A 13,558-nucleotide genomic window follows, 5' to 3' on the forward strand; every position below is an offset into this window, starting at 1 on the left:
GGTATTCCAGTTCAATTACATTTCCCCTCCCTACTCTCATGTCTCAAAGCATGATTTTGAACATTATTTTCTTCTAAGAGAAATATTCTGCTTTTCCTTACTTAGTCCACATTTGCTCATGATCCCACATCACCAAGGTTGAACTGACTAACCTTTTAGCAACTGGTTTTATCCTAGCACCATTTGAATGCGGGTGTAACACTCGGAAGTTTTCAGTCCCTTTCCTACGTGCTCATATGCACTGACATTTGGAAGAGTATAGCTATTCCTCTGCTATTTTTTCACTTCAAACAAGGAGGCACCCCAGGTGATTTTTCTGTTTTAAACTAATTAACCAGTATCCTGTTCACCAGTTTTTAATCCATTCAGTATTACAGTTCTCTTGTTGAAACCAACTGTATATTTTTTCTTTGGTAAGGTCTTATTGTAAGACATTCATTTAGTAACTTATTCATGCTCCATGACTCCACCTGTTTTGATTTGATTCCTGATGTACTCCTGCTTTATTCCTTCTGTGTTCATAATCACTTGACATTGGTAAATTGTTTGATTCCTTTTCATGTTTGATTTTGATATTTTTTAATACTGTTCTCGCATTTTCTTGTTTTCTAATTGCCCAACTGAACTTAAAGAGCTTATTCTGATTTGTGTCATCAACTTGGTATCTATTAAATATAATTTCTTACTGCTGTACTTTATCTCTGATCAATATACTCCCTTTCTCTCATACATGCTTGGACTCTATCTGAACATCTCCTTAAAATCTTCTCATTGTTTAGTTACAGGTTTATTTACCCATCTTTGATTCTACTTATTTGGGCCTGGTTTGTTCTTGTTACAAAAATAGTTGAATTTGAGAAGGGCCAATTTCAGTTAGATGTGATTTAGGAAGTGTTACAGTTTTTTAAATAAATAGATCATCAGACACTTCGCCTAAGCTTTTAAAATTAGTATCTTATGAAATTGAAGCGATTGCTTTGGAGATGGTGTACGATTAACTATTTTTAATAAAGATTTAAGTAAGATTGGAAAATAGCTCATGTGAAAATGCCATAAATTTATGTAATAGCTGCATGTAATTTAAAATATACTTGGCTATGTTATTCTTTGTAAAGACTTATTTTCATGAAAGGGGCTTTAATTGATTCAGCTAAGTTTTCTTCAGAATAGTCCATTTGTTTTAATCTTGAAATGTCTTTGCATTCATAATAGTAGAAAATGTTCCAGATGTTAATGTTTGAAGCCAATCATAAATAACTTATAATTGTAAACTTAGCTTTTCTAAAATTTTATGGTGCATTGACTTAGCACTTTACAATCTTAAAACAGTTAAATTCTCCACAAGTCTTAACAATGGAGTCAGAATCTTGATTTTATGTTTTATTTGCTTCACAAAAATATTTGCTCGTTAGCAGTTTAATACATCCAAGTTATTAAATTGTGTGTCTGACACTTAACTACCAGACTGCATGAACTAGAAAATGTTATTCATTCAGGCTGTCTTGTTTGGCTCAAGTTATTTCTTTTTAAATGACTCAAGACTGCAGATACTGGGATGAGCAAAAAAAACAATAAACTGCTGGTGACCCTCTGAGTTCCTGTAGCAGTTTGTTTTTCTTCAAAGTGTTTTTTAATACTGTACTCTGGTCTTGCTTTTTGTTTTTTGGTGAACTGGTGCCTCGAATGCTTTAATCAAAGTACTATTAACTTTACAGATATACACTCTCTGGCAGAGTTTTTCAGTATATCATTCTGTTACACTAAACAAAGAAGCAATATCAACTCTAACCAACCTAATACAATATACAGCATTAGAGTATTGATAAGATCAAATGCTCGTGATAATCTTGGAAGAAACTGCCAATGTAGGATGTTATTTGGAACTTGGAGAAAATTGCTGTGGCTAGGAATTCCAAATGGCATCAACTACCTATGGAGTCCAGCATAGAGATCTGTAAGTGTCAAGACAGGTTGAGTACCCTTTATCCAAAATTCCAAAATCTGCAAACCTCTGAAATCTGATTTTTTTTTAAAAATATTGACATGATGGCACAAATGGAAATCTTCCCAGGCAATGCACAGATCACAGTCAATTCTGAGAAGTGACCTCTCATATGTATTGAGCCAGAGTCAATGAAAAATAGAAGAACAGTGCATAAAGTGAAAAATGAAGATCTTGCTTGTGTTTTGTCAGCATTAGAGTGAACATATGCAGCTTAATGGTATGCAGATCATGAAACGAGCAAAGATTACAGCAACACACACAAAATGCTGGTGGAACACAGCAGGCCAGGCAGCATCTATAAGGAGAAGCACCTTCGTCAGGGTCTCGGCCCGAAACGTCGACAGTGCTTCTCCTTATAGCTGCTGCCTAGCCTGCTGTGTTCCACCAGCATTTTGTGTGTGTGGTTTGAATTTCCAACATCTGCAGATTTCCTCGTGTTTGCTTGAAAGATTACAGCAAACTGGAAATTGAAGGTAATTGTGAATATTCACCAGGCTGGTGGCAAAAACTTAAGAAGAGGCATGACTTTAAATTTTTAAAGCACCTACTGATGACAAAAATCTAGCACCAGAACAAGTCTACAATGCTGATTGTTTTTGTACTTCACACAAAACCTAAAATAATAGTAAAATACAAATACCGAGTACTGTAAATTCTTAATCAAAACACAGCATCATAGGTGGAGATTGAAAACCTGTCATTGTTTGTTGTAGTTCAACAGTTGATTCTGATATTCAGGCGATCCCAAGCTATCTCATTATGTATTCAAAAATCCAATAATATTCAAATCATTTTCAGCCCCAAGTATTTTGGATAAGGCCACTCAATCTGCATAAGTAAGGGAAGAATATAACAAGTAAACGACTGTTGAAAATGCAGTTAAATTATTACAACTAGTGAACAGGTTTGCGTATTATGCCTGGACTGGAGAAAGCGTGGAAGAAATTTGATATGATATTGAGACTGAGGGGTTTCAGTCATGTATGGAGATCAAAGAAACCAGATGGTCCCTATTCATTAGAGCAGGCCAATAGAAAGTCAAATGGATGTTTTCAAATTATTGTGATGAATGAAAATGAAATTCACGAGGTATAGAAGTTGTCAAATTGGGGTGAGTTGCGTCCAGTTTTTCAATGTAGTCAATGTATTGAGCCAGGCAGATAAAAAAAATGATAATTTAAAATTATTTTGTATTTTAACAGTGGTACTTTAGCAAAGATTTATATGTGACATTTTGAAGTGAGGTGAAGCAAGCTGAGAAATTTATTGTATAGGGAAAGGATCTTTGGCATTAGAGGAATAAAAGGCAAAAGCAAATGAATTCAAACTTCAATAAGGCAAGCGAAGTATTGTGCTAATGGCTGTTGGGAACTAAAAATGCGCTGTGAAAGGGTACTGCTATAAATTAAATAGTAATATTCAAACGAGAAGTGGATTGATTAATTATAGATACAATTGCAGGAGAATTTCCTACCATCTGCTCTCTTGGGTATTTTAGTAATTTTGGGATAGTTCTAATCAGGTCATACCTCTCACCTGCCTGGTGCTCCAAGAAAATTAAACCCAGGTAACTCTGTCTTTCCTTATATTTGAAAGACCATTCCAAACTGCACTCCTTTGAGTTCCCTGTGCCTTCTCAGTGCAAGCCTGTCCTTCCTATATTGTATAATCTGACCCGATGTTAAGAATGGCCAACTTGTAAAACCCATAAACTGAAGTTTCCTCTCTCCCTCTCCACTTCTTTTAATTTTCAGTCTTGTGTGCTTTTGATGACATTCATCACAATAGTACGGAGCTGTGGTAACCCAAGAGTAATTTTTCTGTGTTTTCCACATTTTGAACAAAGTTACTTTATGGACATACAATTGTAAGAAAAAGGTTTGTGAACCCTTTGCAATTAGTTGCTTTTCTTCAGTAATTACTAATAAAATTTGGTCTGATCTTCATCTACAGTGCCTATAAAAAGTATTCACCTTCCTTGAAAGTTTTCGTGTTTTATTGTTTTACAATGTTGAATCACCGTGGATTTAATTTGTTTTTTTTGATCAACAGAAAAAAGGTTCTAGTGTCAAGTGAAAACTGCACCACCTTCTAGAATACATTTAATTACTTTGAAAAAATCTGTGAAACTTGTTAGATTGGATATCTCACAAAGCTACGCTAACCATTTTAGATTAATGCCTTTCAAGTGTACATTAATCTTGAGCTTCTATTTATTCAGTAATAGCAATCTCCTCCTTTGCCTACAATAGCAGCCTGGAATATCCATGTTTAAACTTACAAAAACATGTATCGCCCCCTTTCTAACAACATGCTCTAGAATTTCACTGTTTTCCCCCCCTTGCCCCACCCACCCTGAAAACTGCAATCCTCAAATGAATACTTACCTGTTTTCACTATATTCTCTGCGGATTAAAAAAAACCTGTTTCTTTTGTGTCCTGCGGGCCCTGGTTATCTCTTGTCCTTAATATACTTATAAAATGATCAATGTATTTATTTTTTGTCTGTCAGCAATATTTTGTTGTGCCCCCTCTTTACTGTCCTAATTTTTCTATTTTTTTTGAGGTTCCTTCTCCCGCCGTTTTCTCTACTTGAAAGGCCTCTCATCTTGTATGTGCTTGTTATACTTGCTACATGCCTTTTGTATCTAGCTCTTGATAATTCTTGGCATCTGTGGTTACTTTGATCTACTTGTACTCTTGCAGAACATGGAGCAGCACAACATTACTAGCCCACAACTTCTGCGCTGAATATGATGCCAAATTAAACTAAATTCTTCTGCCTATAATGATCCATATCTGTCTATTCCCTGATATTCCTGTGTCCATTTAAGCAGGGGTTCCAACCTATTTTATGCCATGGACCAATACCATTAAGCAAGTAGTCCATGGATTCCAGGTTGGGCTCCCTTGATCTAAAGCCTTGTTAAGTACCACAATCATATCTTTTTCCACTACCACCTCTGGCAGCTCATTCCAGGTACTTGTCACTGTGTTTAAATAAAATTTGACCCACACATCCTAAAATTTTCCCCTTTCGTCTTATATGCATGACTGTCAGCATTTGTCATTTCTACCCTGAGAAACAGTTTATTGTGTGGCTCCTTGGGCATGATCTTTCATTAATCCACTTCAGTGACTCATTTGTTGAAAGTAGCTGCTCCTCATCAACTTTTGCTAGGTCCTGTCCTTTGGTTGTCCTCCTCTCCTCCAACCCACCACCCACTTTCCCATTCAGGATCATAAATTGCAGACTATCCTTGCCACACAACTCTGGATTTAATTCTGACTGCAGAAGTATTTTTCACTTCCACTCTCTAATGAGTTTCCTACTAATATTTTCCATGGACTCTTCATCCTCCCCCTTTGTGGTGCTAAGCTTCCCACATTGTCATGACCTTGACTTTATCTAGACCACCTGTCTACTTTCCTCTGCTTGGTGGTCAACTATTCATTCTCTGAATACGTACACAACGCTGGAAGAACTCAGCAGGTCAGGCAGCATTCGTGAGAAAAGAGTAGCCAACGTTTCAGGCCAAGACCCTTCATCAGGAATGGGGGGGAAGAGAGGGCCGAAGCCCGGTAATAGAGATAGGGGATGGAGGTGCCAGGTGGAAAACCAACCAGAGGAAAGATAAAGGGGGGAGGGGATAAGCGTAAAAGAACTGTAGAGATAAAGAAGCAGAAAATTGAAAGGGGAGAGAGGCAGAGAGGGACCTGGGATAGGGGAAGTGGGAGAGAATTACTGGCAATTGGAGAATTCAATGTTCATACCACCAGGCTGGAGGCTACCCAGATGGTAGATGAGGTGTTGCTCCTCCAACCTGAGTTTGGCCTCATCATGGCAGCAGAGGAGGTCATGTATGGACATATCTAGATGGGAATGAGAGGCAGAGTTGAAGTGGGTGGCAACCGGGAGGTCCTGTCTATTGTGACGGACAGAGCGTAGGTGCTCGACGAAGCGGTCCCCCGATCTGCGTCAGGTCTCGCCAATGTAGAGGAGGCCGCACCAGGAGCACTGGATGCAATAGACGACTCCAGCAGACTTGCAAGTGAAATGTTGCCTCACCTGGAAGGACTGTCTGGGGACCGGAATGGTGGTAAGGGGGGAGGTGTGGGGACAGGTGTAGCATACATGGCCTCCTGTACTGCCATGATGAGGCCAAACTCAGGTCGGAGGAGCAACACCTCATCTACCGTCTGGGTAGCCTCCAGCCTGGTGGTATGAACATTGAATTCTCCAATTTTCAGTAATTCCTTCCATAATCCCAGGTCCCTCTCTGCCTCACTCCCCTTTCAACTTTCTGCTTCTTTGTCTCTGCAGTTCTTTCATGCTTATCCCTTCCCCCTTTATCTTTCCTCTGATTGTTTTTCCACCTGGTGCCTCTAGGCCCTACCTTTTACCCTATCTCTATTATTGGGCTTCGGCCCTCTTCCCCACCCCATTCCTGATGAAGGGTCTCGGCCCGAAACGTTGGCTACTCTTTTCTCACAGATGCTGCCTGACCTGTTGAGTTCTTCCAGCGTTGTGTGCATATCCTTTGATCCACAGCATCTGCAGTTGTATTTTTGTGTTTTTATTCATTCTCTGATTGTTTTTGCTTAACTTATAATGAAAATAGATTATTTATTGACATACAGCATGGAATAAGCCCTTCCAGCCCAATGAACCACGCCACCCATCAATCCCCCAATTTAATCTTAGCCTAATCATGGGACAATTTACAATGACCAATTAACCTACTGACTGATGTGTCTTTGGACTGTGGGAGGAACACAGCACCTCTGGAGGAAACCCACATACAAATTCCTTCCAGGCAGCAGCAGGAATTGAACACTGGGCTCCGGCATTGTAAATTGTTGTGCTAGCTACTAGGCTACTATGCCACCTTTATTAGATTAAATCAGTGGTTAGTGATTTTTAAAGTGCTTTATTGTGTGGTGGGTGTTTTATGTGCCAGGCAATCTGCTGTAGAAAGTAATACAATTCCACTTTATTTCTTCTCTAATAATTTTCTTAACTATTCCAAGAGGTTGGTCCTGTTGCACTGTGACAGTTGAGGCACGTGAGATGCTGCACTCTATCTGCAGCATTGTGATTCATGAGCTACTGTTTCACTGGTGCTCCTTTCTTATCTAGGTAATGTCTGTGGCACTAGTTTTCTGAGACAGTCTCTTAAAGAGGAACTACTTGTCTAACTTTCAGTAACCACATTCCCTAGTCCTCATAAGCACTGTTGTACCTTCTTGATGCTGAGGTTAAAACCTGGTATAAACCTGGCACTGAAGCTGGCCAAAGTGTTGCAGTTCCCACACACTGCAAGCTAAACAACATTTATGCCAGAGCTGACCTGCCATACTTTTAATTTTGAAAAGGTCTCTAAAAATGTAGTCTAATCTCTCTTCATATGCTTTACTAGAATTGCAAAAGAAGTGAAAGTACTTGCTAACCTCCTGTATAACTAATCCCAACATGACAGTGTCCAACTGAAGTCTAGTATTTATAATGCTGATTTCTCAAACTCTCATTACAGTTCTACAGTGAATTTAAGTGGTGCAAATATTTGAAAGTCTCTGCTAAGTATAATTTAAGTCTATACAATTACTTTTTTTCTAGGCTTATGAAAGACGATTCCCAACATGTCCTCTAATTCCAATGTTTGTTGGAAGTGACATAACCAGTGAGTACAAGAATGAGGATGAGGGTGTTCATATTTTAGAAAGACGATGTAAATTGGATGTGGATGCACCAAGACTACTAAAAAAGGTAAGAATAAAACAGTTATGTGAGCATTTGTAAATTATAATGAAAATAGATTAAGTTAAATGAATGGATCAAGCAATTTGAGTTCCAATTGTAGGGTAAAAAAAAATGACATGAGCATTTGCTATGATAAATGAGTTGAGTATCTGATCAAGTGATTGACAATGTGACCGTATGTCATAAAGCTAGAAGTGAATGTGATGCAGCTGCTATGAATAAGCCAGATAAATGGCACAGGAGGTAATATTGCTTCCTCACAGCTCTTATGATCTTACATCCGGTTCCTACTGTGTGGTTTGCATTTACTTTCTGATTTCCTCTCATGTTCTAAAGATCACTGCTTGTAAATTGATTGATTACATTATAGCTTATTGGTAGGAGAGTAGATGGAGTTGGCGAGCATGTGAGAAAGGATAAGTTGCAAGGAAATTAGCAGATGAAGAGAACCGATAGCTGATGTAGATTTGATGGGCCAAATGACATCCTTCCAGTTGGCAAGGAAATTGGATAAAAGCTGTCTTAACTGCTACTAGATGGAATTAGTTTACTCAAATGAGTTTTGCTTTACCTAATTCATCTGCTTAGTTGCTATTACTATTCCATGAATATTCTACACCATTTGTCTCTACTTTCAGTAACTTTAATCAGGCAAGTAGTAAGATAAGCCCATTCCTATTTATATTTACCATCTGCTGGTAACACATAGTATCACAGCTTTTAGCTAATGAAAATCCAACTACCAATTTTAATCAACTACAATATACATATAATAATGGAACGCCATTGGGACTTCCGTGTTGTAATTTCTGTACCATTTGATGTTACTCCTATTGACGCTTCTATCATTTTATAATTTGGATATAGGTGTTACACAGAGATGTAATAACCTGTCATTGAACCATGTCAGTTTAGATGAAGCTGGGGCCAGAATGTAGTGAGTTCAAACGAAAATTGCAATTAACCCTCAAATGGATTATACGGGGCATTGAAACAGGGTCTTTGATGCTGTAATAATGGGTGAGAGAACACATTATTTGGGTTTAAAAGGAGTGTTGGAAACAGGCCCTGTGAGCCAGATCTGAATTATTGGCAAAGTGTAGCAAAGCTGTTCTATTCAGACATGTTCTTGGACACCTTCAGTTGTTCTATAGCTGCCTGTGTACTACTAACTCATAGCAAAATTGTGTTCTGTTATTAAAGCTGATTTGTATTGTCTCTTGAATAACCCCTTAATTTATAAAATTACCACATTTTGAATCTTGTCATGGCCTCAGCCTTTTTTTGAATTCCTTAAAGATGTTTGTTTTAACTTTTTTGTTTAGTCATATCACTTCACTTACCAAGGACTTAAACTTTGGAATTTCCTCTCTAATACATTAAGTTAAGTTAGAGTGTGGTTTATCACACAATGCATAGATTACAAGTCCTGCATGTGTAAACTCAGCTTGCATTTTACCTATAACTAAGGTAGCATAGCACGGCTCTTGTACCACGCACACACCGTCAAGATCCACACTCAGCATTATAGGATCATCATCTTCCTTTCTGCCTTCACATTTCTAAATGGTTCACAAACACTATCATGCTATTCTTCTTTTGCACTATTTCTTTTAGTAACTTATTACTTTTGTCTTTCACTGCATTGCTGCCTCTACAAATTTTGGCATACAGTATGTCAATGATAAATCATGATTCTGATTGTCAAAGGCCTTATAGACCATATAGACAACATTCACTTCTTCAAAGGACTCCAAAAGATTATTCAGACGTGACCTCCCACACACAAAACCAGGTTGACCATTCCTGATTAGCTCTTGACTATCCAAGTGATTGTAGATCTTATCTCCCAGAATTCCCTCCAGTAACTTCCCCACAACTGAAGTCATTCTCACTGGCAGGTAATTCTCTGGCCTGTCCCTTGCTACCCTTGAACAATCAAACAATATTAGGCACCCTCCAGTTTCCTAGAGTTTTACCAATAGCCAACGATAGTGCAGTTATCTCTACAGCTACATCCACAATTTCTTCCTTGGCTTTCCATAAATTCTGGGAATGCACTTGGATAGGCCTTGATTTGCCTAATTTAATGCACATCAAAGCCTCATTCTATGCATATGCTTTAAGATTCACTACTTACTCCCTCATTTTTTGGCATGCATGATATTCTTGGTAAACACATGAGAAATAAATATTAAAAATCTCAGCCATCTCCTAGAGTTGCATGTGTAAACTACCCAGCTTATCTTTAAGAGGATGTAGTCTCTGCCTTGTCACCTTTTTTGCTATTAATAACTAAATTCTCTTGGGATTACCTATAATCCTGCCTAACAAATCCATCCCATATCCTCTTTATGCCTTCCTGATTTCCCTTGAGCTTGCTGTTAACCTTTTTACAGTCATCAGATTTATTTGTACCTAGCTCTTTAAAAGTGATGTATGCTTCCTTTTTCCTTAATAGAGCCTCTATCTCTTGTCAGCCAGAGCTCCATGAACTTTGTATGTTTACCTTCACTCTAATAAAACAGTGCTGTCCTGGAACTTAAAAGGGATATGACCCTTTTAAGCCTCCCAAATTACTCCCTGTTCCTTTGCTTTTAAGTAGTCAGCCAGTTGAACTCCAGCTAGACCCTGCCTGATGTTCTCAAAGTTAGCCCTGCTCCAATTCAGGACTTTAACCTGTGGACCTCTTCTACATTATTTCACAATTATCTTAAAACTGAAAGAATTGTGGGCACTCGGCCATAGGTGTTCCCCAACTGCCACTTTTCTAAGTTCTACTCAACTGGCCTTGTTAGATGATAGTTGAAGAATGTCCTCCCTTACAAAAAGTGCAACATCCCATACACCATACCTGTTGCTCCGTCGCACCGATAGTGTCAGTATCTAAGAACACTAAACTGTCATCCTGCCCTTCTCATTCATGTTTTTGTTATAGTCACTATATCCCAGTCTAGAAGCAGTCCACTCCTTGTTTGCCTTACCTGTTAAGCTGTATTGAAATAGATACGATTTAAAGCTGTGGTACCCTCTATCCTTTTACTATAAACATGGCTATATGGTTGCTGCACATACCCTTGTCTTCTCATTGACTTTGCCTTTGGGTCCCATCCTATTGTTAATTTGGTTTAAACCTTCCCTGATGATAAAAGCAAATTTCCCCAACCGAATATTGTTCCCCTTCTGATTCAAGTGCAACCTGTGCCTCTTGTTTAGGCTGCTGCTACAACAGAAGAGATTCCAATGATCCAAGAACCTGAGTCCCTGCCTCCTGCACTTGCTCATCAGCCACATATTTATCTGATGTAGCTTTCTATTCCTAGATTCACTAGCATATGGCCTTGGAGTTGTTTTGAGATTAGAATGCTCGAGGTCTTGTATTTTAATTTCTTACTTAACCTGCAGAATGAGTATAGGGAGTTATCATCCCTTGTTTTGCCTGTGTTGTTTGCTCCCTTCACTATCAAGTCTAGGATCACTATCACTCTGTCTGACTTAACATTTCACTCTGAGCCTCAGAGCCAATCGCAGTGCTGGAAACCTGACAATTACTGCTAGCCCCTGAAAGAACATACCCCTCAACAGAATCTAAAGTGTGAGGGGAATGGCTACAGGGGAACCCTGCACTGACTGCTTCTTCCCCTTACCCATCTATCTGAAGACTACACTTTGGGTGTGACCACATTACTAAAATTGTTGTCTATAATCTTTTCAGTCTCCCAGGTGATCTTGAGTACATCGACCTATGCCTCCAGATGCTTGACGTGGCCTGTTAGAGGCTGCAGTTGGATGTACTTCACACAGATGAGGTCATCAGGGAGACGATGAGATTCCCTGACTTCCTACATCTTGCTGGAAGAGCATTTCACTACCCCAAAGGACTAAGGATCCGAAACAAATCAAATCTTACCAGTCCTTACCTGTACCTTCTCAATAAAGCATTTTTTAAGAGCTGCACTCACTCCCCACACCTGGGCCGTCTACTCCACCTCATCATACCAAAGCTTCTTGAGTCAAAACCTCAGCTTCTCTTTCTCACACTGACCCACTTACACATGACTATTCCAAAATAGCTAATTCTTTTTCTTCTTTCCTCCTTTTTTCTTCTTTTTGTTGGCTGCTGTTAATCAGATAAATTAGTCATTCTACTACTAACTAACAAATTGCAAATGCACCTCTTTAGGTTCCTGTTCAGTGAAACTCATCACCAGTTTCTAGAACGTATCTCTTTCAAACTCTCATGTCTTTTGCTCCAAGTCTCAGCTCCTGTTCATAAGATGGTATTACCATAAGATGATCTGGACTATGATCTGTGCATAGTTGTAGGAAAGTTAGGGGAAGGTGTAACCTCAGAGATTAAAGATGAAATTCCTTTAAGCAGAAGGGGGAGAGGGAAGATGTCAGGAATTGGAGTCCCATTTCACTGTTGAATATGGACTATACGATGCTGTCCAAGATTAACATCAACTAGGACAGGCGATGTATCCAAACTAAACCAGTGCTGTACCAAGCTGCAAAATCTGTTGCCACTCTTACTTTACTCAGAGATACCCTTACCAATGTAGTATAGAGGGGTAGATGCCTACTTGGTTAGTGTGGGCCAGCACAAGGTCATCAATAGGATAATACACACATACTGTATGTGATGGGTTTTGGGAGGGAATCTGAGATGTAGTTCAAATTAATGAGTGGGAGACAGTTTCATTGTCTGGAATCAGGTTGGATTGTCCTCTCTTTGCCAAATCCATCAGCAAATTTATGGCTTTGCATTAGAGATATACAATTCAAGACCTTCTTGTACATGGATGAAGTCGCTATCTTCTGCCTGGATCCACAGTCACTTTGCAGATTGTTCAACATTTATAACCTTTTCGAGTTGGCATACAGCGCCAGAGTCAACTGCAATAAGAGTGAGGTCATGTTTTTTAGTAATTGCCCCAAACAATCCAATGACCCCTTCACCATCAGCCTCTACTGCCAAAGGTGCTGGGGATCTGATTTGGAGGGGCTGAGGCATGTAACAAAAATTGTCTGGAGTAGATTGAGAAGGTAAAACAAAAATTGGGATTGTGGAAATGGCTTTCTCTGTTAATAACTGGAAAGAACTTGTTCATAAGGTTTGATATACTCTCAGGGCTGCTGTACTTGGACACAGGTATGGCCTGTTCCTTTCCCCTCTACTTTGGAATAACCCAGAACTTTTTCCAGTTTTTCTGGGAAGTCCAAGGTGGACAGAGTCTGATAGTCCACGATGCAAAAGTCCCCTAAGAATTGGGGCAAAAGTGTATCACACATTACTCTTATCCTGATGATCTCCTTCATGTATGACTGTATCGGTCGATGTGTATACCTGAAGTAGGTGAGCAACACTGTGTACTGAGGTTTTACCTGTCCTGGTGTTGGAGAAGATAGACCTGGCTCCTCTACCATGCAACATCCCAACCAGCTGGATGCCGCTACACCACAGATCCTTGGTGGAACATTTCATCCAAGTAAGCACCTTTGATCACACCAATTAGATAATGGTCAGCGCAGAATGTACTGCAGACTCTGTGAGACAGGGACACTGGATTCTTTGTGTCTGTTTTCTGAGTAAATGGTCCAAACCACATAGCATAATACCTCATTGTCGCATTTGACCAATAAATACCAAGACCTTGCTTGGCTGGTGGTGAGAGGTGCCCTTCCAGTCAGAACTTTATAGACCTTCATGTACGCTGCTCCTGGGACTCCTGCAATGGGAAGTAACCACTTCTTTGCAGACTTTAGATTTGCTAAGAGGATGTAGAGAC

At 39.3% G+C, this 13,558-nt stretch overlaps 1 protein-coding gene across 4 annotated transcripts in view; it reads left to right on the forward strand.

Moving 5' to 3' along the window:
• The window catches only part of LOC132380094 (SEC14-like protein 1), a 59,719-nt gene that overhangs the window by 14,535 nt on the left and 31,626 nt on the right, over positions 1-13,558 (forward strand). For all 4 annotated transcript variants that reach the window (XM_059948645.1, XM_059948643.1, XM_059948642.1 and 1 more), the window contains exon 3: positions 7,623-7,772. In XM_059948645.1, coding sequence (XP_059804628.1) covers positions 7,623-7,772 — 150 coding nt within the window. The remainder of the gene's footprint in view (positions 1-7,622; positions 7,773-13,558) is intronic.

This window comes from Hypanus sabinus, chromosome 23, assembly GCF_030144855.1.
Source record: "Hypanus sabinus isolate sHypSab1 chromosome 23, sHypSab1.hap1, whole genome shotgun sequence".
Taxonomy (NCBI): domain Eukaryota; kingdom Metazoa; phylum Chordata; class Chondrichthyes; order Myliobatiformes; family Dasyatidae; genus Hypanus; species Hypanus sabinus.